General features: G+C 38.0%; 3 protein-coding genes across 3 annotated transcripts; 2 read left to right on the top strand and 1 right to left on the bottom strand.

Moving 5' to 3' along the window:
* Window positions 1–494: 494 nt before the first annotated feature.
* Window positions 495–4,835, top strand: LOC115954319 (membrane magnesium transporter). Its single transcript, XM_031072242.1, has 4 exons — window positions 495–766; window positions 901–953; window positions 1,074–1,174; window positions 4,407–4,835. The coding sequence occupies exons 1-4, from the start codon at window positions 694–696 to the stop codon at window positions 4,498–4,500; spliced, it is 321 nt and encodes a 106-aa protein (XP_030928102.1). The 5' UTR covers window positions 495–693; the 3' UTR covers window positions 4,501–4,835.
* Window positions 4,836–8,491: 3,656 nt separating this feature from the next.
* On the bottom strand, window positions 8,492–10,565 carry LOC115953669 (transcription initiation factor TFIID subunit 8). The gene has a single exon (XM_031071421.1). The coding sequence runs from the start codon at window positions 9,901–9,903 to the stop codon at window positions 8,770–8,772; it is 1,134 nt and encodes a 377-aa protein (XP_030927281.1). The 5' UTR covers window positions 9,904–10,565; the 3' UTR covers window positions 8,492–8,769.
* An 8,668-nt stretch (window positions 10,566–19,233) lies between these two features.
* Window positions 19,234–21,859, top strand: LOC115954248. The gene is made up of 3 exons (XM_031072161.1): window positions 19,234–19,473; window positions 21,416–21,494; window positions 21,630–21,859. Exons 1-3 carry the CDS (start codon window positions 19,322–19,324, stop codon window positions 21,696–21,698), a joined length of 300 nt encoding a protein of 99 aa, XP_030928021.1. The 5' UTR covers window positions 19,234–19,321; the 3' UTR covers window positions 21,699–21,859.
* Window positions 21,860–23,294: the final 1,435 nt, after the last annotated feature.

Genomic DNA, 23,294 nt, shown 5'->3' with positions numbered 1-23,294 from the left:
TCATAAAAAAATTCAAACTTTCAATTCCAAATGCCAACAAGGAATGTTATATTTCATTCTAATTTTTTTGATAGGTTTTTTTTTTTTTTTTATATATATATATATATATATATATATACAATGTAAGTGGAGGAGGAGATTTGAACCTAAAAATTATCTTGAAAATGCGCACAAAATATGTCATTTAACTTAAAGATCATTAGCAAATTTTTCTATTTTGTTAGGTAAATCACAGTGACAACATTTGCATCTATAAATTTGAAAATATTAGAAATTGATAAATAATTGTTATTACGAATAATAAACCTTTATGATCTCTATTTTTTCTTTTATTATCAAATAATAAATTCAAAGATTTATATATTATTGAACTTTTTTTTTTCTCTTTTTTTTTTTCTCGAATTTTTATTTTTCTCTTATTTGTAATGCAAGGAAGATTACCCATTGCCCATTGGCCAGGTACTAAAAGTGAAACCAAACGACATCGTTGGGTTAGATTTCGTGGTGTAGTAGGACAAAAACAAAGAAGCTCCAAGTGAGACAAAGGAAGAGAGTGTGTTTTGCACAGACGAACTTTGGCTTCGAGTGCTTTGCTTTCTCCGAAGGTCTACGGTAAGCGATCCGTGCAACCTTCGTCGGAACCGATCCCGGAGCTATCTCCTGCCGGAGATCGGAAAAGGGTCTCAGTTGAAAATGGCTTTAGGCTTCGCAGTTGGCGTGTTTGGGGTCCTAATTCTCTTCCATGCCGCTTATTCAACCATTCAGTGTTAGACCCACCACACACTCATACATACATATATAGTTGTTTTATGCATCTGAAATTCATGAATTTGAGGTTTAGTTTTCTGGGTATTGAATATTTTGCTTTGCTTTGCTGAAAGATTTGATTTTTGGTTGCAGATAGGGGTTTGTTGAAGATTATGGAGGAAGAGTTTTCAGGACCTCCAATGAATGTGAGTACAATAATGATTACAATTGTGCTTTTTCTTTCAATATTGAATTCTGGGTTTGATTTATTTTGGTGTGTTTGTGGTGTTTTGATATGAATCTGGGGGTGTTTATTGGGAGTACAGGTTGTGGCTGAGTTGCTTTTAGGGTTAGTGTTCTGTATCTGGGCAGCTCTGACCGTGCCGGGGAAGTTTCTTTCGATTCAACCCTATTCTGAAGAGAATAGGTATGGTTTCTCTCTGTGTGTTCTTCATTAAAATTTAAGAGATTTTGTTTAATTTTGATGGAAGGTTTTATTATTCACAGTTAGATTGAATCCTGAGACCACTGACATTAGAGTAGTTGAGTATTAGGCAATGTCTGTAGCATTAATCTTATGCCTGACAAAAGCTGTGGTAAATGTTAAAATTGAAAAGGATCAAGTTTCATTCAATCTGGTAATATGGGTGTCTGATGTTGCCATATAAGGAGCTACTTACATGATCATTTTGTGATATTGACACTTTTATATAAGCTTAGAACTGGATGCATCAGTAATCACTAATCAGCGTTCAATAGTCTTCTAAGGCTGATCAGCTGTACATCAAATTGCACCTCGTTCCCCTCTAAGATAGGGTGGAGGCTGGAGAGTGAAGCCTTGGGTTCTAGACCCGCTGGTAACTGCCAATAAAAATAATAGCCATGTTGAATTGTCTTCTTAGAGGCAAAGTATCAGCCCCATGCCTCTTGCAAATTGATCCAATGAGGTGCATGCTGTTGTCCAGTATTCATTTTCCACATCAAACAATCAAGGATGTCTCTCCTAGGGATATTAGATTACAACATATCCAAGACAAATCAACTTACTCTAATTCCTAATCGTTGAAATCTCTAACGAACTGAACATTCCATCTGCGCATAGTTCCTTCATTTTGATGCTGAAGATAAGAGTTAATTGAGGCATCTCAATTTTGGGTACATGTACATCTCCTTCAAAGATTGATCTTCATACCATTTATCATGCCAAAACATCACAGTTTCCCTTCCCTGCCTTAAAGTGCAGACAATCCATGAATCTCTCCCATCCTGTCTACTTCTCCATAAGCCACAGCCATGGGTACTCCAGACCCCCTTCGTGGGCCATTCTCCCCACTCCTATCCATATTTCAAAGCAGTAACCTGTCTCCACAAATACACGACTTCTTGCCCAATTCACCAAAGCTATTTCCCCAATAATACTTGATTGAAAGTGTCCAATTTCCTCAGCCCCAACCCACTATTTTGTTATTGATGAATAAATTGTATTCCATTCTACACGATGGATTTTTCATCAACACCATAGATAAAACTCCCTCCATCCTGTTAGCCTTTTCTCATCTTCTCAATAATAGGATTCTATACTGCCAATAAGCCATAGCTCAACTGGCACCTCCTCCCCTAAGTTCTAGGTGGAGGGTGAGGTTATGGGTTCAAGACCCATTGGGTGTATGTGTAACTTACCAATCAAAAAAATAATTAAAAATAATAGGATTCTAAACAGATCTTGCCTTAAAGGATGATCCCTGAGAAATACCTAGATAATTTATTGGAAGACTATCACTTTTACACTAAGAAGCAATGACACGGTATTGGTACAGGTAGGGTATGGGTGCACGAGCAATTTCTGAAAAAATTATAACATGACATGACCGGTATGAGACCGGTATGACATGGGTACGGAACCCTAAATAAAGTGTCTATGATTCCTAGCTTTTACAGCACATAACTTCTGCCATGTCTTCTAATAATTCAACTTCCCCAATTTGAAGTATCTCACTCTTACCCAATTTCAGTTTCAAACCAAAAATCATGTGGAAGCACATACGTATGAGATAAAGATGTTCTATGTTTGCTTTACAAAACAGTATGGTGTCATCTGCAAAATCCATATGAAAACAAGCCAGTAGCAAAATCATTTCTCATTATAAATCTTGATGGGTAACCACCCTCCACAGTTCTCACTAGCATTCTACTTAGAATTTCCATTACATGAATGAAAAGCAAAGGTAAAAAGGGAACGCCTTGCCTCAAATCTCTGGAACTACTAAAGAAACCTGATGGAGTACCATTGACCAATACTGAGAAATGCATTGTGCTTATACATGTCTAAATCCAAGATCACTTTCCCCCCAAACTCATTCTGCTTAACAAGTATAGTAAGTAATCCAGATCCTTGCATAAATTGAGTTAGTTCACAGTAAATCTTGTTCATTTTACACATTAAATTTCCCAGTTGAAGTACCTATTTCTATGAATTTTTTTAGCTCTTTTCATCAACGAGACTGATGTAAACACTCATGCTATTTCTTGCATGGTTAAAGAGTTACTTTGTATCTTTTGTTTTGTAACGCTCTAAGGAAGCCCGCTGTTTCGAGCTCTCCTTTCTTTTAATAAAATATGTTGGTTGCGACTTGTGAAGATTGAATGTGTAGATTCTTGAGGTGGGGTTCATGATTCAATTTATTGTCCACATAGCTACTATAGGAGATTTTCAAATAAAGGTCCCTAGCGATTGAAAAAAGAGTAATTTCCCATGGATTTTTTTTGGGTTCCATGACACAGTTTCTAATTCATACTTAATAAAGTTGAAAAACTAAACCATGAAGTTTTTTGCATTGTGAGGATGAAACAGGTTAGTCAGTTATTTCCATGCTGTTCTATGGTTGTTTTTTTTTTTTTTTTTTTTTTTTTTTTTTTTTTGTTGGTGCTAAAAAAGGGTGGGGGGCCCGATCAGTGTGACTATACTACCTAGGCATGACCATAGTAGCTCCTCTACCCACTGATCTAATAGTGTAGTAAATGCACATCTTAACCTCACACATGATGCATAGTTAACACACAATAGTAAGTAGTAACAAGACAACATGGGCCCATTGACCTTGTATCATTTGATTTTAAATTATAAATGCTAAATTGGAAACATATCACTGGGTGTTCTGCTTGGACAGATAGACCCTAGAAGTTTTATCTGACTCCACATTAACTTCACTGTTTTCTCTATCACTTCTGAATTTAGCTCTGCTGTACGTCCTTTTTATTTAATTTCCTCCAAAGTCAGATATTAATTGTTCTAGAAAATGAGAGCTTGCATGTGCATGAGGGGGCTAAGATACACCAGCAAATTCTGGCTACCCTTTTTTTACTGAATCTATTAATACATCATTCTAAAGAAAGTTGTTTCAGTAGAGAACTGCTCAGTTGCTTTCCCCTGTCACTGTGGATATACTTTGAGTCAGAAGTTTTGATGATGCCAATAGCTTTGTAGCTCAATAGGCACTTTCTAAGAGATATCTAGGGTTCAAATCTCCCTTTTCCCAACTATCGAATTATTATTATTTTTAAAAGTGTTGAATGATGGCTAATGTGCCTGACCTTGTAATATTGACTTTAGGATTATTATCTGGATCATTGACATCAAAATTTGTGTATTTTGGATGCAGGATAGTTTCTTTACCAGCCAATTCAGACTTCATGATTTTCAACCATCGGGGCAAAGTCTTTCCTTTGGAAATGGATGTGAAGCTGAAACATTGAGTTTCTATGAAGTAAATGGACTCCCTTCATGAGAAATCATTTTCCAGTCTCTTTAGAACTTGGAAAAAGAAAAATGGTGGCATGTGGCCTATCACTATGCTGTTCTCTGTGTTTTTGCTATTTAGATGATGTTAGTGTATCATCATTTTTAAACTAATTACAAGAATTTCTTGTCTCCATTGGCTACCTTGGTCTAGCAATTTAAACTTCGAAATTTTTAATGTATTTATTGATAATCTAAATGAGGTTTGTTAGCATTACCCATGACAGCTAGGCCGGCTTGTGGACAATGAATGAACGTTGGCAAATAGACAACTCAAATCTTACTTTTTCCACTTTTTCATGGGAAGATTTTGAGATGCACTCTGAAATGAAAAATGCTGGTGTTTACTGGATTTTCTAGGTTTATGACTTTATGTCCATCTTAGTTAACATGAGTGGACAAAAATCATCAAAATTAGTTTTCCAGTCGGTTATACATAGCATTTGGTTGAGGTCGAAACATCCATATTTTCCTGAAAAGATACCAATATACTCGTTTGCACATCCAACTAAGACTTGGTAACAAGCTGCACAACAATCTTGTAACGCCGCTTTTGGTTGTACCGTTGTACTGAGAAAACATCAAGGAATGGTAAAAGAGTTAGATCAATCCTCCAATTTTTATTTAGACATAAGACACGAGTATATGACATTGATCTTTAAAGATCAAATAAGAGCCCCATGTTCGTCGTTCAACCAAAAATGGGAGGGAATTTGATGATTGAGTTAGAGGGGATCCTTTCCCAAAGAGTTATCTTATTGATGCTGCACTGAAATTTTAATCACTCTTGTTTCCTCGTGTTACCAGCAATGGTCTTAGCCAGGCCCTGCTTGGTAATCAAGTAATTACTTATTTAAAGGTCTCTTAAAATTGCTGCTTAGCAAGGCCAAACTCAGTGGATGTCATGTTTCACGTTCTGTTGCTATATTTTCCTGGGGTCTGGCAGAGAGCAGTTATTGTAAAGAAGCAGGGGATGGCGTTGAAATTGCTGATTGTGCAATGTGGTTCTGCTAGGGGGGCAATTTACCTAAATGCCAAATAAATGAAGGCAAAACTTAGGTGATGGAGTACCCTAGGTTCTCCGTCACCTTTGCACCTTAAATTTTTTTTTTTTTTTTTTTTTCCATTAGTAATTTCCAATGAGGAAAAGAGTTGATAAGAGAATCACTAGTGTGAGTCTGGCCAATCTGCAATCCAAGTTAGTTTTATGAAAACAATGTATTGACAATTGGAGGCATTCACCGTTGCACATGGCTTTTTCCTGCATGTAGACGCATATCTGTCTATTAGGCTTTTAGTACTAGCCAACATCCAACAAAACTAATCATTAGTCCTTTTCCTCTTCATACGGCAGCCAACTTTCTATATTTGGCTTCGGACAGGCAGATAGCTAAATAGCAAAACTGTCAACTACCAATGGTAAAGACAAGAGGAGGCCACATTTCTTCAAACACTACCAATAGAAACCAAATAGGAGGAAGAAAAGGGAATTCAAAGACGTACTGAATTATCACCAAAAATCCATTTCCATCCCTCTCTCTCTCCCCTTTTATTTTCCTTTTTTTTTTTTTTCTTTTTCTGCAGCACTATTTTTGTTTAGTTTTGGTGAAATCTACATGTGCAGCATTCCTTGAGAAGTGTTAAAATTAAAATCTCCCTGATTCTCTATTTCTAAAAAATAAAAAAGTCCAAAGGGTATTTCCCATTACAGACAAAAGGGAACCAAGCATTTAGCTTTGGTGGAAGAACAACCATGCAATTGAGAAGCCTAAAGTACTTAGATCTTGTCTAAAATCAACTTGAGGAAAAAGCAACTCCCTTCTCAGCTCAGAAGCTAGAGACTGCAATCCAGTCAATATAGCTGATAACATAATATATATGAAGAGAGGGCAGTTTCCAGTCTTGCACTCAGCAAGGGAGTGCTGTGGTTGCATTAAAATTTCTTGCATATGCACCACACATCAAGGTAGTCAAAGGCGAAAGGCGACCATAAGGCGCCAAGGCCTTGTATTGCCTGGACGCCTAGGTGAGCGCCTGGCTTGCCTTTGACTACACTGCCACACATAATGTTGCTAGATGCATATACATAATCCCAGTCATAACCTGTATTTACCAATATGATTTTCTTTTAGAATGCGATTAATGTCATTTTTCCAATGAAGTTTATAACACTGAAGTTGCAAGAAAACTTATCAAATACTACTAAATAAATTTCCAAAATTTTCACAGTGCATCACAAATTCCTAAAGCAAGGAGATCATTTAGCTAGAATGACGGCAAGAGGATAAATATAATAATAAAATGCAATAGGGGGAAAAAACTCTATTCTAGACAAATAAGCAATTTCACTTCAAAGAAATATGAAGACAGCAAGAAACAGGACATACCTTGGACACGTGCTTCTTTGCCTAGGATGATCTCACAAGGACCAAAAGGCATGCAACATCAGCAAGCAAGCCCACAAGGTATTATTTCATGACATATAATTTTAAGCATAACACTACAAACTAGAAATAATTGTGTTCAGAAAATTAAAATGATAAAAGACACATTAGTCGTTGCCAACTCATATGGCCCTTAGAGTGGCCACTTGCCCACCCTTAAAATTAAAAAAAAAAAAAAAATCAGTAAATGGCAAATTTTATTCAGTGAAAAAAAAAAAAAAAGTACAGCACAACCACATTACACGGGAATTGTATGGGGGCTGTTAAAAAACTAAATGAAAGTACATAAATCCAAAAATTCTAGCACATCAGAGAAAGAATAACGACTTAAGACAGCATCCAATCATACAGAGTGGAGAAAGAACATCTTCATATTTGGGGGCGAGCCTTCTATCCCTTCAAATAAGCGATTATTACACTCTTTCCAAATAAATTACATAAGGCATATTGGAATAGCACCCCAAACATCCACCTTACTCTGCCAACCAAATCCCCCTGTTCAATACTCCAACAAAGCCAAAACACTCTAAGGCATAACCCATGCTATACCAAATCAACCAAACACCATAGATCAAAAATCATAAGCAATGGGGCAATGTAGTAGTTACATTGCCCACTCTTAAATATTACCTCTCCTTTTCCTCTCTCAAACAAATTGAAATGAATGAAGTTTTTTTATTTGCAATTGTCTTGGGTCTAATTCCTATTATTGGAGCAACGAGCCTTGTAGCTCATCTGGCATCTCCTGATGTTTCCAATGGAGATGTCTAGGATTCAAATCTCCCCTCCCCCATTGTCACTACTGAATTATGGGGAAAAAAATTCCTATACTGGATTATTTGTAACTACATATGCGTGGCGATCAGTTGGATCTTAAACTATCTGTTTTTTTTTATTGACCCCTACTTGCGAGTGGAGATGAAATAAATGGGATTCTGCCTTTGGGTTCTTATTCTGGACACCCCTCCAAAAAAATAAATATAATTTAATTGCATTTCATGCTCTAAATTTTTTATAATTCAATCAATTTGACATTTGAAGTAGAAAACACATAGTTACAAATAAACAAGGAGCAGAATAATGCTTATTAGTATCTATAGGTCCTAAGTGCACATTAGAAACCATCTTACTCAATTAGCTCTTCACTGTACTTCCATCCTTGTCTTATATGGTAACTAGTGCCACTCAAGCAGCAGCATTGAGGCTCAGCTCAAAGGTCTATTTGTGTGATTAATAGTTGAAAATGGCTAAAGCTAAAATCTTTGTTAAAGTAAAGAAAAGAATAAGTTTGCTGCAAATCAATTATTTATCCAAAGAAAGTTTCCTTATAAAAGGGGCACTACACCTTTTTTTTTTTTTCTTTTTTTGGGGGGGTGGGGGGGGGGGGGGGGAAACCATATGACAATAACATAACTAGCGATGCTACATACATTGATCAGTGAAATCTATTATATAGTTCCACATTATTGCATCACAAAGCGAAGGAAGTTCATGACCCCAGGAGAAGAGAATTCAGTATATCAATTCAAACATTAGAACTCAGTGTATCAATACAAATATGAGATGGTGCAAGACGAAGAAAGAACATCATTTTCAAAGAATCATAAGCAGATGTCAGAGTAACAAAGAAACATACATTGACATGCCTCTAAAAAAAATGTCAAGTGGACCATAAGAAACTCACAACTAGATTCTAACAATATCCATACCGGTACAAGAGCATGCCCTCAATTTTTGAGCACCCATAGCCCACTGCTAATGCCGACTTCTAAACTAACTAGTTTACAACTGATTGAGTTCCTGTGGGTATTCTGTAGATTGTCTAAGAATAAACTCAGCTCTCCTCTTCTTGTCATCCCTCTCATCATCCCGGGCAACCCAAGATGCTGCCCTCTCAATACCCTTCTTCTGAATGCTCAAATCTAATGATTCACCTAGAAATTTCTTGCCACTTCTGAACTTTAATTGAACAGCAGGCCTCACATTAGGAAGAACCCTGTTCCCATCTTCACCATCATCAGAAAACCTATCTTTCACTGCTTCAATGGCAGGAGCAAATGCCTCTAGCACAGACATATGGTTCCTTCCCCCAGTTTCATCTGAAGGCATACGCGGTTCGCCAACTGGGGAAACATCTTTCTCCCCTGGTTTCAACGGAGGCTGAAGAAATGGGTTTGTTTCAAACCCGTCCGTTTCCTTTACATCACTACAAGAGGCTGAAGTTCCCACCGAACCATTGACCAACAACCGTTGCTGCAAACTTAACAAAGACCTCTCTGCCTTTCTCCGTTGCCGTGCTTGCTCAATCTTATCCGCACGTGGATCCGACACTCTCTCATTCCAGACAGGTGTATGGATATACGTATGTGGATCAGGAAAAGCTGGCAACCAATCCGGTATATGCTTGCCAGGCGGTGTTTCACCCATTTGTACAAAGCTCGGAATCAATTTCCGACTTTTAATCACAGGAAACCGTGGCAATGGCTGAGCAAACTGAATCTCCTCTACAGAATCCACATACTCAACAATCCCTCTCACCGTACCCGAACCAGCAAGACAATTCTTAACCTCAGCAGCACCCGAAAAACCTTGTGAAGCTTCCAAATCCTCCAACCCTCTAACAATATCAAACACATTACATTCTGTCCTACCAGCTAAGTTAGCATAGTAACTCCCAGTCTTTCCTAAGTCACAGAGGTATCGAATGGTAACGTCAGTGAGAGCTTCCAAAGCAGAATCTTTGACACCCTGAAACCCCACACTCTCACATATCTGCGCCACCGCAACCTTCGAAACCGCTCGCCCATATCCATTGGCTCCAGCTCCAGCTCCTCTCGGCGCATCACGCTCTTTGTCTTGTCGTGGTGGTGGTGGTGGTTCATTCCCTCTCGTATCTCTTACACCTCCATGGCTCATATTCAAACCCTCATAATCAATTTAGGGTTTTCACCAACCCCGCATTATTCACCCCATAAATCTCCACCACCAACAATTATTCCCCCAAACATTCATTACCACTCATCCCCAAAACCAAATCTCTTATTTCCCAAGAAAACAGAGGAAAACTCGAAATTCAGCTCAGACTCAGACTAACCACCCTTCAAAATTGGGTGGGAAAATTCCAAGCTTTAAAAACCCAAATTCCCTTTCTTTTTAATTTCCCTGAAGTTTCTCGGGAAACAAACAAGACCCAGAAACCCTAAAAATCAGGAAATGACGAAAAGAACAAGAATTGGTGAGAAAGGAAGAATCTTTCGGGGTCTTGCAAGTAAATCAGAGACTTTCAGAAACGAATCGCAGCCTCAATCGACCAGAGATTCGGATCTAGGAACTAAGAGAGAGTGGAAAATTGAGGAAATTAGGGTTTTGGGGGAAAAAAGTGAAGAACGTTAGGGACAGAGAGGGAATTATAGGAATTCAAAAAAAGAAAAATGGAAAAAAAAAAAAAAGAAAAAAAAAAAAAGGTGGGATTTTAAAGATAAACCCTGGTAAGACCCTAGGAGATGGGATCTAAAGGAAGGAGATAAGTGTGTGTTTTTGGAATTGAGGCAAAGATCGATTGTGAGCGAAAATGGGTGAGATTTGTGTCTATATTTATAGACCCTTTTTATTTTGTTTTGGCCAATAAGAAAGAGGCTGAGACCTGAGAGAGCGTGAAGTGTCTACTACGCCCACTCTCACGTGTGTGTTGTGAGATTGTACTCGCTCTAGGCCCTATGGTATGTGTCTGTCTCGGTTTGGTGTGGTGTGGTTGTGGAACTTGTGTTTGGCTTGGGAGCCAGGCATTTGGTTGGTGGGCCTTTTCATTGCCTTTAGGCCTTTCTCCCTCAATTTTTTTTGACAACTATAAATACTGATGGTGACCTGCTGAGTCCAAAAGTGTTTTAAGTTTGGTAAGAGTTTTTTTTTTTTTAATAAATTTTATTATTATTTTTAATAATTTTTTTTAATGAATCATGATACATTTTAGCATTTTACATTAAGTTATTATATAAGGTGAGATATTTTGTAAATAATATAATGTATTGTTGGAATTTATTTTTAATATTTCATACAAATAGTTTAAAGTGGATTGAAATAGACTAAAATGGATCAAATTGACTGATGTGGATCGAAATACTACGTTAATGTAGTTTAATAGTAGCATAATAATAATAAATGTTACTTTTCAACTTTTAAATATTATATAAATGGAAAGGGCATTTTTTTTTTTTTTTTGAGGAACCTGACCCTTAGGGCAGGGAGGAAAGGGCAAAATTTAGGAGTATAATTTTTGGTTGCAATATAGGTTTTATAATTAAATTTAAATGAATGATTGTGTAATTTTGTGTGTAGAGAGTAATACTGGGACATCAACTTTGACACAATTTTGTGCCATAACTTGTCATATGATGAATTGTGATTGGTAATGGTGTGTTAGTGGGCCATGTGGGGACACCCCCTCACTAATCATAATTCACCATGTGACAAGTTGTGGCACAAAATTGTGTCAAAATTGGTGTCTCAAGCCTTACCCGTAAATTTAAGTAGATAACATAATAATATACCACTACTATTGAATTGTAACCCAATTATAATTGTTTATTTGTTGAAACTCGGTTAAAATAGAGTTGTTTTTAACTTTCTATACACAAGTCTATAGATAAGCAAATTATTCCAACAAATTTTGTTGCATGCTCCGTTGTCATTGGTTCAGCTTCAAGCCAATCTAATGAGGTTTTCATGTTCTTGCATGGAGCCGCAACGGTGTCTCCCTTTGCATCTTTAAGGAATATTCCTATTCCTACCTCCTTTGTCTTAAGCGAACTTTGCTCCATCTAAATTTGACTTGTGGGAGTGCCACTGAGTTTTCTTCAGGGTTTGGAACGTGGGGTTCCTCACCATGATGGAGCTAGCGGTATTCAAATGCTTGCTTCATTATCGCCTCTATAATCTTCCCATCTTTACCAAAGTGAAAATTGATGCGGTTTCGTCAATACATGCAAGACAACCCATGGGAGTATGGCAACATGTTCTAGGTTCACACTAGGAGCTGGTTTCCTGTACATATATATAATCCTTTTTTAGGTGGTTAATTGTGAGTTTTCCTACTAGGTCCAATAGTTGAGTCGAGTATTTTAAGTTCGTGATGAGTTTATATAGTTTTATGGTCAAAATGTAAAAACACCTCATGAGGTTTCAATTCTTTCTTGTAACTCTAAGTAGAGGCGGAGGGAGACTTTGGCCTCAAATTTTTTTTTTTTTTAAATATATATATATATATATATATATTAGTATATACATAGGTACCAATTTTAACAATTTTGTCCTATAAATTATACTATGCTCCATTTGAAAATATCATTGATTATTATAAGCATAATAATGTTATTACCATAAACTTTTCTACGATATTTTACAAACTGTCAAGGTAGTAAATTCTTATTAATTTGCATTCAATCTCATGATCACTTACATCACTTTTTTACTTATTAATAATCACAAAATTTTTACAAACGTCTGAAACAGTAAATTCATATTAGTTTGTGTGGGGGGTATAAAACCGGAAAGTCCATGTCATTGTCTGCGTTGGGCCCAAGGCCCAACCTAAGGAAGGCCCACCCCTTGGCCATGGGAAGGATCCTCCTCGGCCATGGGAAGGACCCTCCTCAGCCATAAATGTAGCCGAGGGAAAAGGGAGCAACTCGGTCCTGGAGATGACATTCCGGGTTATTTCACCGAATAGGAAAAGTACTAAAACGACAAAGAACAAGGGAAAGGCTGTCATTACTGCAATTAAGTACCCTGCACCTGACAGAGCCATACTTTTCAGTTTTTACAACCACCCCCAACCACTTTGGGTATGGGCTGATGGGATAAGTATCAGCCCTATAAAGCTGAACCTACACGTGGACGTTCTAGAGGGGGGAAAAAGCTAGTATAAAAGGAGGAAGAAGCAGTCCAGAAAGGGGACTGGGACCAGGTCCAAGAACCGGAGCCACCCAGGCCGTGCTGAGGAAAAAGCCTTCTTGGATAAGTTCAGTTCACCTCTGTGCGATCATCATGAACACCATTACTTTCACCGAACAGGAAAAGTACTAAAACGACAAAGAACAAGGGAAAGGCTGTCATTACTGCAATTAAGTACCCTGCACCTGACAGAGCCATACTTTTCAGTTTTTACAACCACCCCCAACCACTTTGGGTATGGGCTGATGGGATAAGTATCAGCCCTATAAAGCTGAACCTACACGTGGACGTTCGAGAGGGGGAAAAAGCTAGTATAAAAGGAGGAAGAAGCAGTCCAGAAAGGGGACTGGGACCAGGTCCAAGAACTGGAGCCACCCAGGCCGTGCCGAGGAAAAAGTCTTCTTGGATAAGTTCAGTTCACCTCTGTGCGATCATCATGAACACCATGACTAATGACTGTCCGTTCGCCAAGGCCTAACCTTTTAGCCCACTCTCTACAAATTCATTGTATTAGGCTCGCTGGTCCAAAATCCCACCCACCGTGTGGTATTGGGCTAAAAAACGAGACCCTACAATTGGCGCCATCTGTGGGAAGGCTTGTGCGTTGGCGCAGGCGGTGGTTAGTCATGGTAGGATCAAGTCCCTATCAACAAGGGTCCCTCGAAGGAAATAATTTTGGCAGTGGTGCAAGCTATGCGAAAGCCTCTCCATCATTTCCAGCAGCACGCAGTTGTTGCCCTAACTCAGCTCCCACTCAGGGCTACACTTCGAAGTGCCAGTGGCACGGGCAGTTCTAGGGGCTTCTAACATCAAGTCTATGCCCCACACATTTGCCAAGGGGCTAATCCTCGCGGGTTCAGCAGCCCGATTCATCGAATTCTTATAAGTATTGGACAGAACCAAAGTCTTGCATGGTCCTCGGACTCAAACCTACGGGGAAACCAGTTACTTCAAGAAGAAAGTGTTAGACAGAACCAAGATCTTGCATGGTCCTCGAACTCAAACCTATGGGGAAACTAGTCACTAGAAAATATAAGTGTTGGACAGAACCAAGATCTTGCATGGTCCTCGGACTCAAACCTACGAGAAACTAATTACATCAAGAAAGGTTTAAGTCCTAGACAGAATGGAAATCCCACGCGGTCCTCGGACCCCCAGCTCTAAGGAATCTAACACAATTAAGTGTTTAGACCCAGCACAGTCATGCATCGGTCCTCGAACCGGATGCCCAAAACAAGTTAAGGCTATGAATATCATCTGAAACGTGGCAAAGCACCCTAGTGCCCGGCGACCCCCTCGGACAGTTCATTTTAGGTTACACGTCCTCGGGTGATCACCCTATACGCAATACAGAACATTCAGCTGTTATCCCGGTTAGGGTGAGTTTGGTTCAGCTTTTTGTAAAAGTGCATAATGAAAAAGTGGAGTTTTCAAAAAGTGCATAATGAAAAAGTGCATTTTCAAAAAGCTGAGTGTTTGGTAAAAACTGTTAAAAAATGTTTTTTGAAAAAGTTGAGTATTTGATTAGCACTTATAAAAGTGATAGTTTGAGGGATAAATTACCAAAAAGGACAATGTATATATAAGAGCATCTCCAGCAAGTTAGACAAATTTTTGTACTGTTTGGACGATCAACAGTGACATTTATCTTTTGCCTATCCACTTTTTTAATCTTTATTTTTTAATTAAATTTATTCTTTTTTAATCTTTATTTATTCTTTTTCTATTCATTCTCAACAATTATATTTTTCAACAAAAAATGTTATATCCACAATATTTTTTGCAATACTTTCACAAGAATCATAACAAAATCTTATATGGAAAGTTGTTTCTAGTTCTAATTTGAACTCATTACTGAAATTATATTTTTACTCACCAATATTAATTAATTACTTAAAATTTATTGTAAAAATATTATGAAAATATTGTGGTATTATTTTTAAATTGTGATTTCTTCTTTTTTGCCTTTTATTTCATCCATACGTTTCCTTTTTTTTTTTTTTCTCTTGCATTTTGTCAACCACACACGTATACCCATATTAGTACATCCTCTCCTTTTTTTTCACTTGATTCCAGAAACTCCTCACTCTTTCTTTCTCCAGCTCTCTGAGGTCTTTCTACTCTTTTTTTTTTCTTCTATCGGCTTCTATTTTTTTTCTATCGGCTCCTCACTCTTTTTTTTTTTTTTTTTTTTTTTTTTTTTTTTTTTTTTTTTTTTTTTTTTTTTTTTTTTTTTTTTTTCAGAAGCTCCTCACTCTTTCTATATTTTTCACTCTTTCTTTCTCCCAACTCTCTTTCTTCTATCGGCTTCCCTTTTTTTTTTTTTTCCAAAAGCTCCTCACTCTTTCTATTTGTTTTGATTTTAGATTTGTTGTTTAAATTATATTAGTTTTATGAGAGCAAGAATTTTTTTTGCTTTTATTGTTGTGGTTTGATTAATTTTATTGCGTGAGTGAGCTTCAGGTGAGATGCATTTACTGAGGCTGTGCGTGATTTGAAGAAGAAACCTTGCCATTTATTGAAGGGCAATTTTGGTAATTGAAGTCACCCAACGGATATATATCAAACGTCCACACCAGCTTTTACAATTATGGACCAAAACACGTCCATTTTTCAAACGCGCATTTCTTCATAAATATAAAACGCAACTTTAAGCAAAAAGTTGCGTTTTATACTCACCAAACACTAAACTTGGGCTGGCTTTTTTAAAAAAGCCAACTTTTGGGCTCAAAACTCCCAAACAAACGGGCACTTAGTCTCATATGGTTAACCTACTTGAAGTCGGCATTGTTGTGCTTGTCAGTTTTAATAAGTTCAAAGTGATAACTCTTTGCTAACAAGGGCATCGGCCCTAAGTACTGTTCGAAAGAAAAGGACACCAGCACATCCATTCGCAAAATAATTATTGCAGAAAAGAAAGAACACGCAAAATGGGATAAAGTCATCTTTTATTTGACAAAGAAGTAGTACAACATACAAAAAAGGGGCTTAGACAAGCCTATACCAGAAGCTAACTACAAAAAAAAAAAAAAAAAAAAAAAAAAGGGGGGGGGGGATACACGAGAACGATAGATCCTTCAATTTTGCTCTAGCAACGACTAAACAAGTCTGGATGACACCAGTGCTGGAAGAGAAGAAGAAGCGGAGGCACCTAGTCCACAACCTTGGTCTAGCAGCGACTAAGTAAGTCTAGATGGCACCAGTGATGGAAGAGAGGAAGAAGTGGGGATGCCAAATCCCCATACCAGCTCTAACAGCAATTGAGCAAGTATCGTATTAGCAGCAATCGAGCGAGAACAGATGTTACGAGCGATGGGAAATCTCAGTACTGTTGCACCAAAAATCTGATGCGACCTCCACCTGTTTCGGATTTTGGCTGAAGGAAGAAGAGGCTCCTTTCTTGCCATATCGAGGAGAGGAAATGTCTTGAGTCTTTGTCTCTCTTACCTTGACCGGGCCATTTTGAATCTCGAAGATGCCCAAGGCTTCTAAAAAGGGTGTGGTCCCTTCACCCTCATCCTGGCCTTGACCATGTCACCCCTTAAGGCTCAGTCACACTGGTAATGGGGACTTTGGGCACAATTGGAGGGTTAGGAATTTGAAAAACTTAAAGGGTCTGCAAATAAAGGGAATGACCTCTCACCATGCTTCTTATATTGGGGGCAAGCCTGGTGGCATTTAATCTGTAGAAATCTCCAAGAAAAACTACAAACGAGATAAGTCCCGCTCAATTCCCAAAGCAATCTTCAATCGTTGGATTTGCATTGCCTCGTAAAGAGACCTTAATAAAGGCGCGCCTTGTGTACCGAAATGGCAGGAACACGGCGTGGGTAAGCTAAAAGAATGTCTCACAACTAGGAATGTGCCCCTGGTAAACGAAGAGGCTCTGACATTGATGAAGGACAAGACTTGGCAAGCCATGACATAGGCCCGACGTCATCAAAACCCTCATCTCCGTCTGAGGAGCCGGATAGCAGGATTTTGAGGGGCTATTGTGGGGGGGTATAAAACCGGGAAGCCCATGTTAATGTCTGCGCTGGGCCCAAGGCCCAACCCAAGGAAGGCCCACCCCTCGGCCATGGGAAGGATCCTCCTCGGTCATGGGAAGGACCCTCCTCGGCCATAAATGTAGCCGAGGGCAAAGGGAGCAACTCGGTCCTGGTGATGACATTCCGGATTATTTCGCCGAACAGGAAAAGTACTAAAACGATAAAGAACAAGGGAAAGACTGTCATTACTGCAATTAAGTACCCTGCACCTGACAGAGTCATGCTTTTTAACTTTTACAACCACCCCTAACCACTTTGGGTATGAGCTGATGGGACAAGTACAGCCCTATAAAGCTGAACTTACACGTGGACGTTTGAGAGGGGGGAAAAAGCTAGTATAAAAGGAGGAAGAAGCAGTCCATAAAGGGGACTGGGACCAGGTCCAAGAATCGGAGCCACCCAGGCTGTGCTGAGGAGAAAGTCTTCTTGGATAAGCTCAGTTCACCTCTGTGCGATCATCATGAACACCATGACTAACGACTGTCCGTTCACCAAGGCCTAGCCTTTTAGCCCACTCTCTACAAATTCATTGTATTGGGCCTGCTGGTCCAAGATCCCACCCACCATGTGGTATTGGGCTGAAAAACGAGACCCTACAGTTTGCATATAAGCTCACCACTTATATCACTTTTTTACTTACTAATAACCACTCACCATATTAGCAAATTGTAAACAACTTTGTAACTCTAGCATTTTTCCCTTTTTAAGGGCCATAAAAAAAAATATAGATCTAAAATCTAAAACAAAATATACATGCCAAAAAAAAATTAACCCAATAACAAAAATTATCAATAGTAAAGCTAAAATAAATTAAGCTCGATCAACTAAATTTACTCAAAACAAACAACTAAGTCCTTTAAAAAGTTTAAATAAAATAATTTTGTCCTTACCCAGAAACAGACGTACACATAAACAACACAAATAAATTATAATAAATAAATAAAACTCTTATCGATTAACAACAGAGTCGTAGGCTGGAGCTGCCACACGCAACCAGTAGCAAAGCTGCCCCCTAACTTCAATTTTTGACTTCGTCCCTGGCTCCATGAGGTTTCCATATCCCCAAATTGTTCCATGAGACTAACTTTATTAACTTTTATTAGGCAAAAAAATCATGTGACCACATTAAAAATACTCAATATTGGTATGTGTCAACTATCAAATTATCAAAATATTGGTATGTGTTATTGTTCACGTGATAGCAACATAATTTTTTGTCCAAAAGAGCTAACAAAAGTTAGTTGCAAGAATCAATTTGATGTTAGTTGCAAGAATCAATTTGATGAATATAGAAACTTCACGAATTATAAGAAAGAATTGAAACCTTAAGAGAGTGTTTTTGCAACTGACCTAAACCCAAGGGGTGCTTTTGCATTTAGGCTTAATTAAAAAAATGAGCTAAGCCTGACCATATCACCAATCTAGATTATATTTTTAAGTTTAATATCTAAGAAACTTATTTACAAGTTTAAACAATCATTTTAAGTCTATATAAATATTTTTTATTATTTAAAAGCATATAATCTATAGTTAATTTTGAATCTCATTCTTGAATTTTTTTATGAATGCACTATTATATGTTCACAAATATATTATTATATCGAGAAATCACTTGTTTGATAGTGGATTCTAAACCCATATATAATCCAATAGTTGCAATAGGGGAGGGTTATTTTGATTCATTTGCTCAATAAACAATTACCAAATTTGTTGTTCGTGTCCATATTGGCCAATGGATTAAAGGTTTCTCTTTGAATTTGGGCACCATAACAAATAATATGGAAGCAGTTAGATATAGTTTAATGTTAGCTTGGAATTTGGGCTTAAAATTTTTTATTTTGAATTTTGATTCTACTTTGGTTATACAATGGCTAACAAAAGACGGTCAATAGACACCACATTTTGTTTCTTTAATTGATGATTGCAGGAATCTTATCGGGTGATATTGGATTGTCCATTTTCTCAAGCTTAAGGTCAACATGGTAGCAGACAGACTAACAAAAAAAAAGGAGATTCATAAGAAAACATAGTTTTTATTTATGAAACCTGCCCTATATTTGTATACGAGTAGTATATTAGGGATAGTTTTCAAATATGAACTCATAGAGAAGTGTCTGCACATGCGTTACATGTTTTCTTTTAAATAAAATTACTTTTTCCACACCCAAGAAAAAGAAAAAAAAAGAAATTAACTAGAGTGGGTTGTCTTTTGGGTACAAACCGACCCGATTGGCATACTTGCAAATTACAGCGGATAACCCAGTACTCTAGCAGTGGATAAGTAAACTCTCACAACAACAAAGACACACATAGGAAAAGCTCAGAGCGAGAGGAAAATGGAGAAGTATTTCGGGAACGCGTACAGAGGAGACCCAGGAGTGCCACACGCCGACCCGGACCGATTCGTCAACATTTGGATCGGCTCTGCTGCCTTCTCTGTTCTCACCTGGTTCAACCCTTACATGTGGCACCTCACCAATCAGTTCAAGTACTCTCTCTTTCTCTCTCAAAATTTAGGGTTTATCTTTCTGCTGTAACAAGAAATGATTTTTTTTGCTTTCTTCAATATGGGTTTTTTGTTTTTGTTGTTGGGTTACTACTTACTATCCATTGGGCTTGTTGGGTTGAAAAAGGAAGTAGTGGGTGAATTGGGTGCTTAGAATTGGAGTAAATTGCCTATTATCCCTTTGTTTTAAATGCAACATTGGATGGATGTTACAGGTAAAAATGCTTTTGCTAACCAAATGAAGTTTAAAGGCCAGTTCTTTGTGGGTTTTTTGTGTGCTATTGGGCAAGTATTAAGAAACATGTGTGTTCCTGTGGCCCCTTTGTACGTTGTGATACTGATATCATATGTTCATTGTCTTGTGTTTCCGCAAGTGTTGACTGAGCGAACATGCTTCTACTTTGGCCAAGACGCGATGTTGCAGCTGAAATGTGTATTGTGATACTATGATTTGTGTACATTCGAACTCAGAACCCCAAATAACTTGGTTTTGTGGTGTGCAGTCATGTGATTGCTTATTCCTTATGTTTTCTTTTTACATTGCGCGAGGGCCATTCAAGTATAGAACTTATCGAATCTTTGTGTGCGTGTGTGTGTTCAAACCAGAAAATTGCTGTCACACCCTGCCTCCCAACACGTTGGGGTCTCTTTGCTTCTGCCATTCTGCATGTATAATTAGCTTCTGCATACATTTGTTGAGTATTTGTGAAATTGAAAGTTTACATATATCCTATCAGCTATTTTTAGCCTTGAAAGATCTTTAGTTTTGAGATGAAAATATTGGTCTGATTTTTTTGATGTCCTTGTTCCTTTTTCTCTATACTACTTTATTTTAAAGCATCTCAAAATAAGAGGAATTTTGTTGTTTCAACTCATGCTATTCTTATACACGCATGTGCGCGTGAGCTACTGATGTTCCTACTTGGCTCTGAATGTGTAGTCACTTATCAGGGGGAAAATATTTTACAGGTTAAGTGCTGATATTCTTAATAATCTAAGTTTCATTACTGTATGACACATCGTTAAAGCACAAGTTTTAATGCAGCAAGCATGTCTTAACCAATTTCTTTGATGATGCACTTTGACAGAGTTATTGCTTTTGACTTTCATGATATTGTGTGTGAATTCTAGAATATCTCTATAATCAAAATCAAATCAAAATGTGGGGAGAGGGGGGGGGGGCTGAATTCATTGCTAAGGATGCAATATGCATGATACAAATTCAATGGCAAATAGTTGAAGTTTTTTTGCTTGGTTGTCCCCAAGGATGCACGGACGCGGCTCCCAGGCCGGCGCACCCGCGTCCGACGCGGCGGGACGCGGCGACGCGGGAGGGACGCCGCAGACCGCGCGTCCGTCCCGCGTCGTGCCGCGTCGCGCCACGTGGCGGATCCCGACTCGGGCCGACGCGGGCCGACGCGGCCGAAATCGGGCCGACTCGGCCGAAATCGGGCCGACTCGGCCGATACGGCCGAAACATGCCGGAATCGGCCGTGAAAATCGCCGGAGAGGCCGAAATTCTGACCTCAGATGCGGTTCTTGCCTTATTCTTTCTTTGTTTTGTGAATCAAGTATATTAATGTGTTTTTTAAGAATATTTTAATAGTAAAAATATATAGAAAATATAAATAAAAATATTTTTAATAATTTTTTAATCGCCGAGTCCCGCCGCACCCGCACCCTACTTTTTCAAAAATTGCCGAGTCCCGCACCCGCACCCGCACCCGCACCCGAGTCCCGAAACGCACCCGTGCTTCATAGGTTGTCCCATTCCTCAGTCATAAAGGTAGTACACACATGTCCCTCTTGTGATCTCTGATTGGCTGCTTTGATGATTAGACCTATCACTTTCCGTGTTCTTGCAAATTTTTTGGTCCTTTATTTATCCCATGTTCTCCTCATTTTGAAATACTTGGATATGCAGTTGGCATGACAGAGCTATGTTATTTGAGCAGTACCACTGGAAAAAGGCAATGGAGAAGAAGCAGCCTTATGACTTCTTGGTATATTGTTTAACTTTTTGATATCTGGGATTTTACAAATTCTTTAGGCTAACTACTGATGATAATTTTTATTCTTATGCTTGTTATGCTGTGACCATTTGAAAAATGTTTTCTTGAAACTTTACATTGCTGCAGTGGAATCAGCGCATGGACAAGGACCACCGTGATTCATATTATTTTAATTGGCCTGTTTACTTCCCTTAGGCTCTTCTTCTACATAAGCATACTTGTGCTCTTTTGTAATAAATGTTGAGAATGAGACTCGTGTAGCCTGGATTGCCCCACCCTTTTCTTCCCATGGATTCAAAGACTCAAACTAATAGCAGTATTTCTGGTTTTTAATTTTATCGCTTCATTTGATTCTATTGACCTTTGCAGCCATTATTATGTGTTAGTGTTGGTTGTTTTTATATTGTTTGAAGGATGATTTGGAACTTGGTAATGAGTTTTAGCTCAAATAGCACTTCATCCTCACGCATGAATGGGTAATGGGTGAGGTTGTGAACTCAAAAGCTACTGGGTGTGTATGAGTTCTGGCTCCAATAGCTCTTCTTTTAGAGGTCAGATGGTGGCTGAACATTTTAAGTGCAGCTCTATACTTCTATTACATGATCCCTATAATATAGTTAAATTGAATGTCTGAGTTGAAGACATGCATCTATATCAGATATTTCTTATTTGGTTGCTTATTGGATCATGATTTCAAAATGCCTGGATCACTCATCCAGGCTGGGTCAAGCCTTTCAATAGTGCATCATAGTAGTAGTGAGCAGTTCCTTTCCAGGTTGAGAAGCTTGAGCAAGAAATTCCAGCTCAGACGTTCAATATTATTCTTTCTATGGCTCATGTGCCTATTTTATAAAAATTGCATATATAATTTATTTACGTTAAGGGGTGTAAACGAGCTTAGCCAGAAGGCTCCTTTGCTGGACTAATTTTGGCAATCAAAATCAGCTTGATCTTATTTTTAGAAGCCTTTTTAAGTCAATCATGGAGTATTTCTTAAGTAAATGCGAATTTGTTTTAGGGGCCAACAGACCCCTTGTTGCAAGTCAGTTTTGATCTTATAATCTCCATTTTTTTATTCTGCTTCACCAGTGAATGGATAAAATTTTGCAGCATTCTACGAATTATTGAGAAACAAAATGTCAAAACATGGCTTAATTGCTGTCCTCTAGGCTTTTTTATTCAATCGTGGGCTTTTAAAGAATTATGTTTGTTGTTGAGGTGTTTTCTTGGTAGTATTGTCATTTGCGTTTGGATTTAGAATATTTGGGGCTTCCCAGAACTCTGCCTACATTTGTTGAGCAATCGAAGGCTTCAAAGCTAAAAAAGAATGTAGCTTCCTCACTTACATAGTCCTTGAATAAATGTTTTTTTTTTTTTTTAAGGATAAACGGCAGTCCTTGAATCAATGTTAAGCCCCATCACATCACATCAGTGTAGAATTTTGAATTCACTTTGATCCAATTTGGGTCTTTAAGACCCAAAAAAGACTGAGTGTGCATTTGGATTGAAATGAAAAATTAAAATTATTTCACTATTCAACTTATTTTTTGCACTATTCATGGGTTCTATTTCACTATTTGGTATTATTTATGGGTCTTACTGTATTATTTCAACTAATTTTTACACTTATTTACAGTATTTTCAGTAATAATTTTTCAATTTTAACAAAATAAGCGGTAATCAAATACACCCTGAACATTTTAAGAGCAGCTCTAAAATATAACTATCACTTGTAGATTTTTCAGACGCAGCCAAATATGGCAGGTTGCCCAATGTCTAGCGGGTACTAAT

This window comes from Quercus lobata, chromosome 7 (assembly GCF_001633185.2).
Source record: "Quercus lobata isolate SW786 chromosome 7, ValleyOak3.0 Primary Assembly, whole genome shotgun sequence".
Lineage (NCBI taxonomy): Eukaryota > Viridiplantae > Streptophyta > Magnoliopsida > Fagales > Fagaceae > Quercus > Quercus lobata.
The sequence above is the reverse complement of the archived record's forward strand: the minus strand, read 5'-3'. Positions and strand labels throughout refer to the sequence as shown.

Bases quoted from the DNA above. Each gene is read 5' to 3' on its own strand.
- LOC115954319 (XM_031072242.1), top strand. From the start codon at position 694: ATGGCTTTAGGCTTCGCAGTTGGCGTGTTTGGGGTCCTAATTCTCTTC. The intron at 767-900 runs GTTAGACCCACC...TTTTGGTTGCAG, and splicing joins CGCTTATTCAACCATTCAGT to ATAGGGGTTTGTTGAAGATT. The intron at 954-1,073 runs GTGAGTACAATA...TTGGGAGTACAG, and splicing joins TTTCAGGACCTCCAATGAAT to GTTGTGGCTGAGTTGCTTTT.
- LOC115953669 (XM_031071421.1), bottom strand. From the start codon at position 9,903: ATGAGCCATGGAGGTGTAAGAGATACGAGAGGGAATGAACCACCACCA.
- LOC115954248 (XM_031072161.1), top strand. From the start codon at position 19,322: ATGGAGAAGTATTTCGGGAACGCGTACAGAGGAGACCCAGGAGTGCCA. The intron at 19,474-21,415 runs GTACTCTCTCTT...TTGGATATGCAG, and splicing joins CACCTCACCAATCAGTTCAA to TTGGCATGACAGAGCTATGT. The intron at 21,495-21,629 runs GTATATTGTTTA...ACATTGCTGCAG, and splicing joins AGCAGCCTTATGACTTCTTG to TGGAATCAGCGCATGGACAA.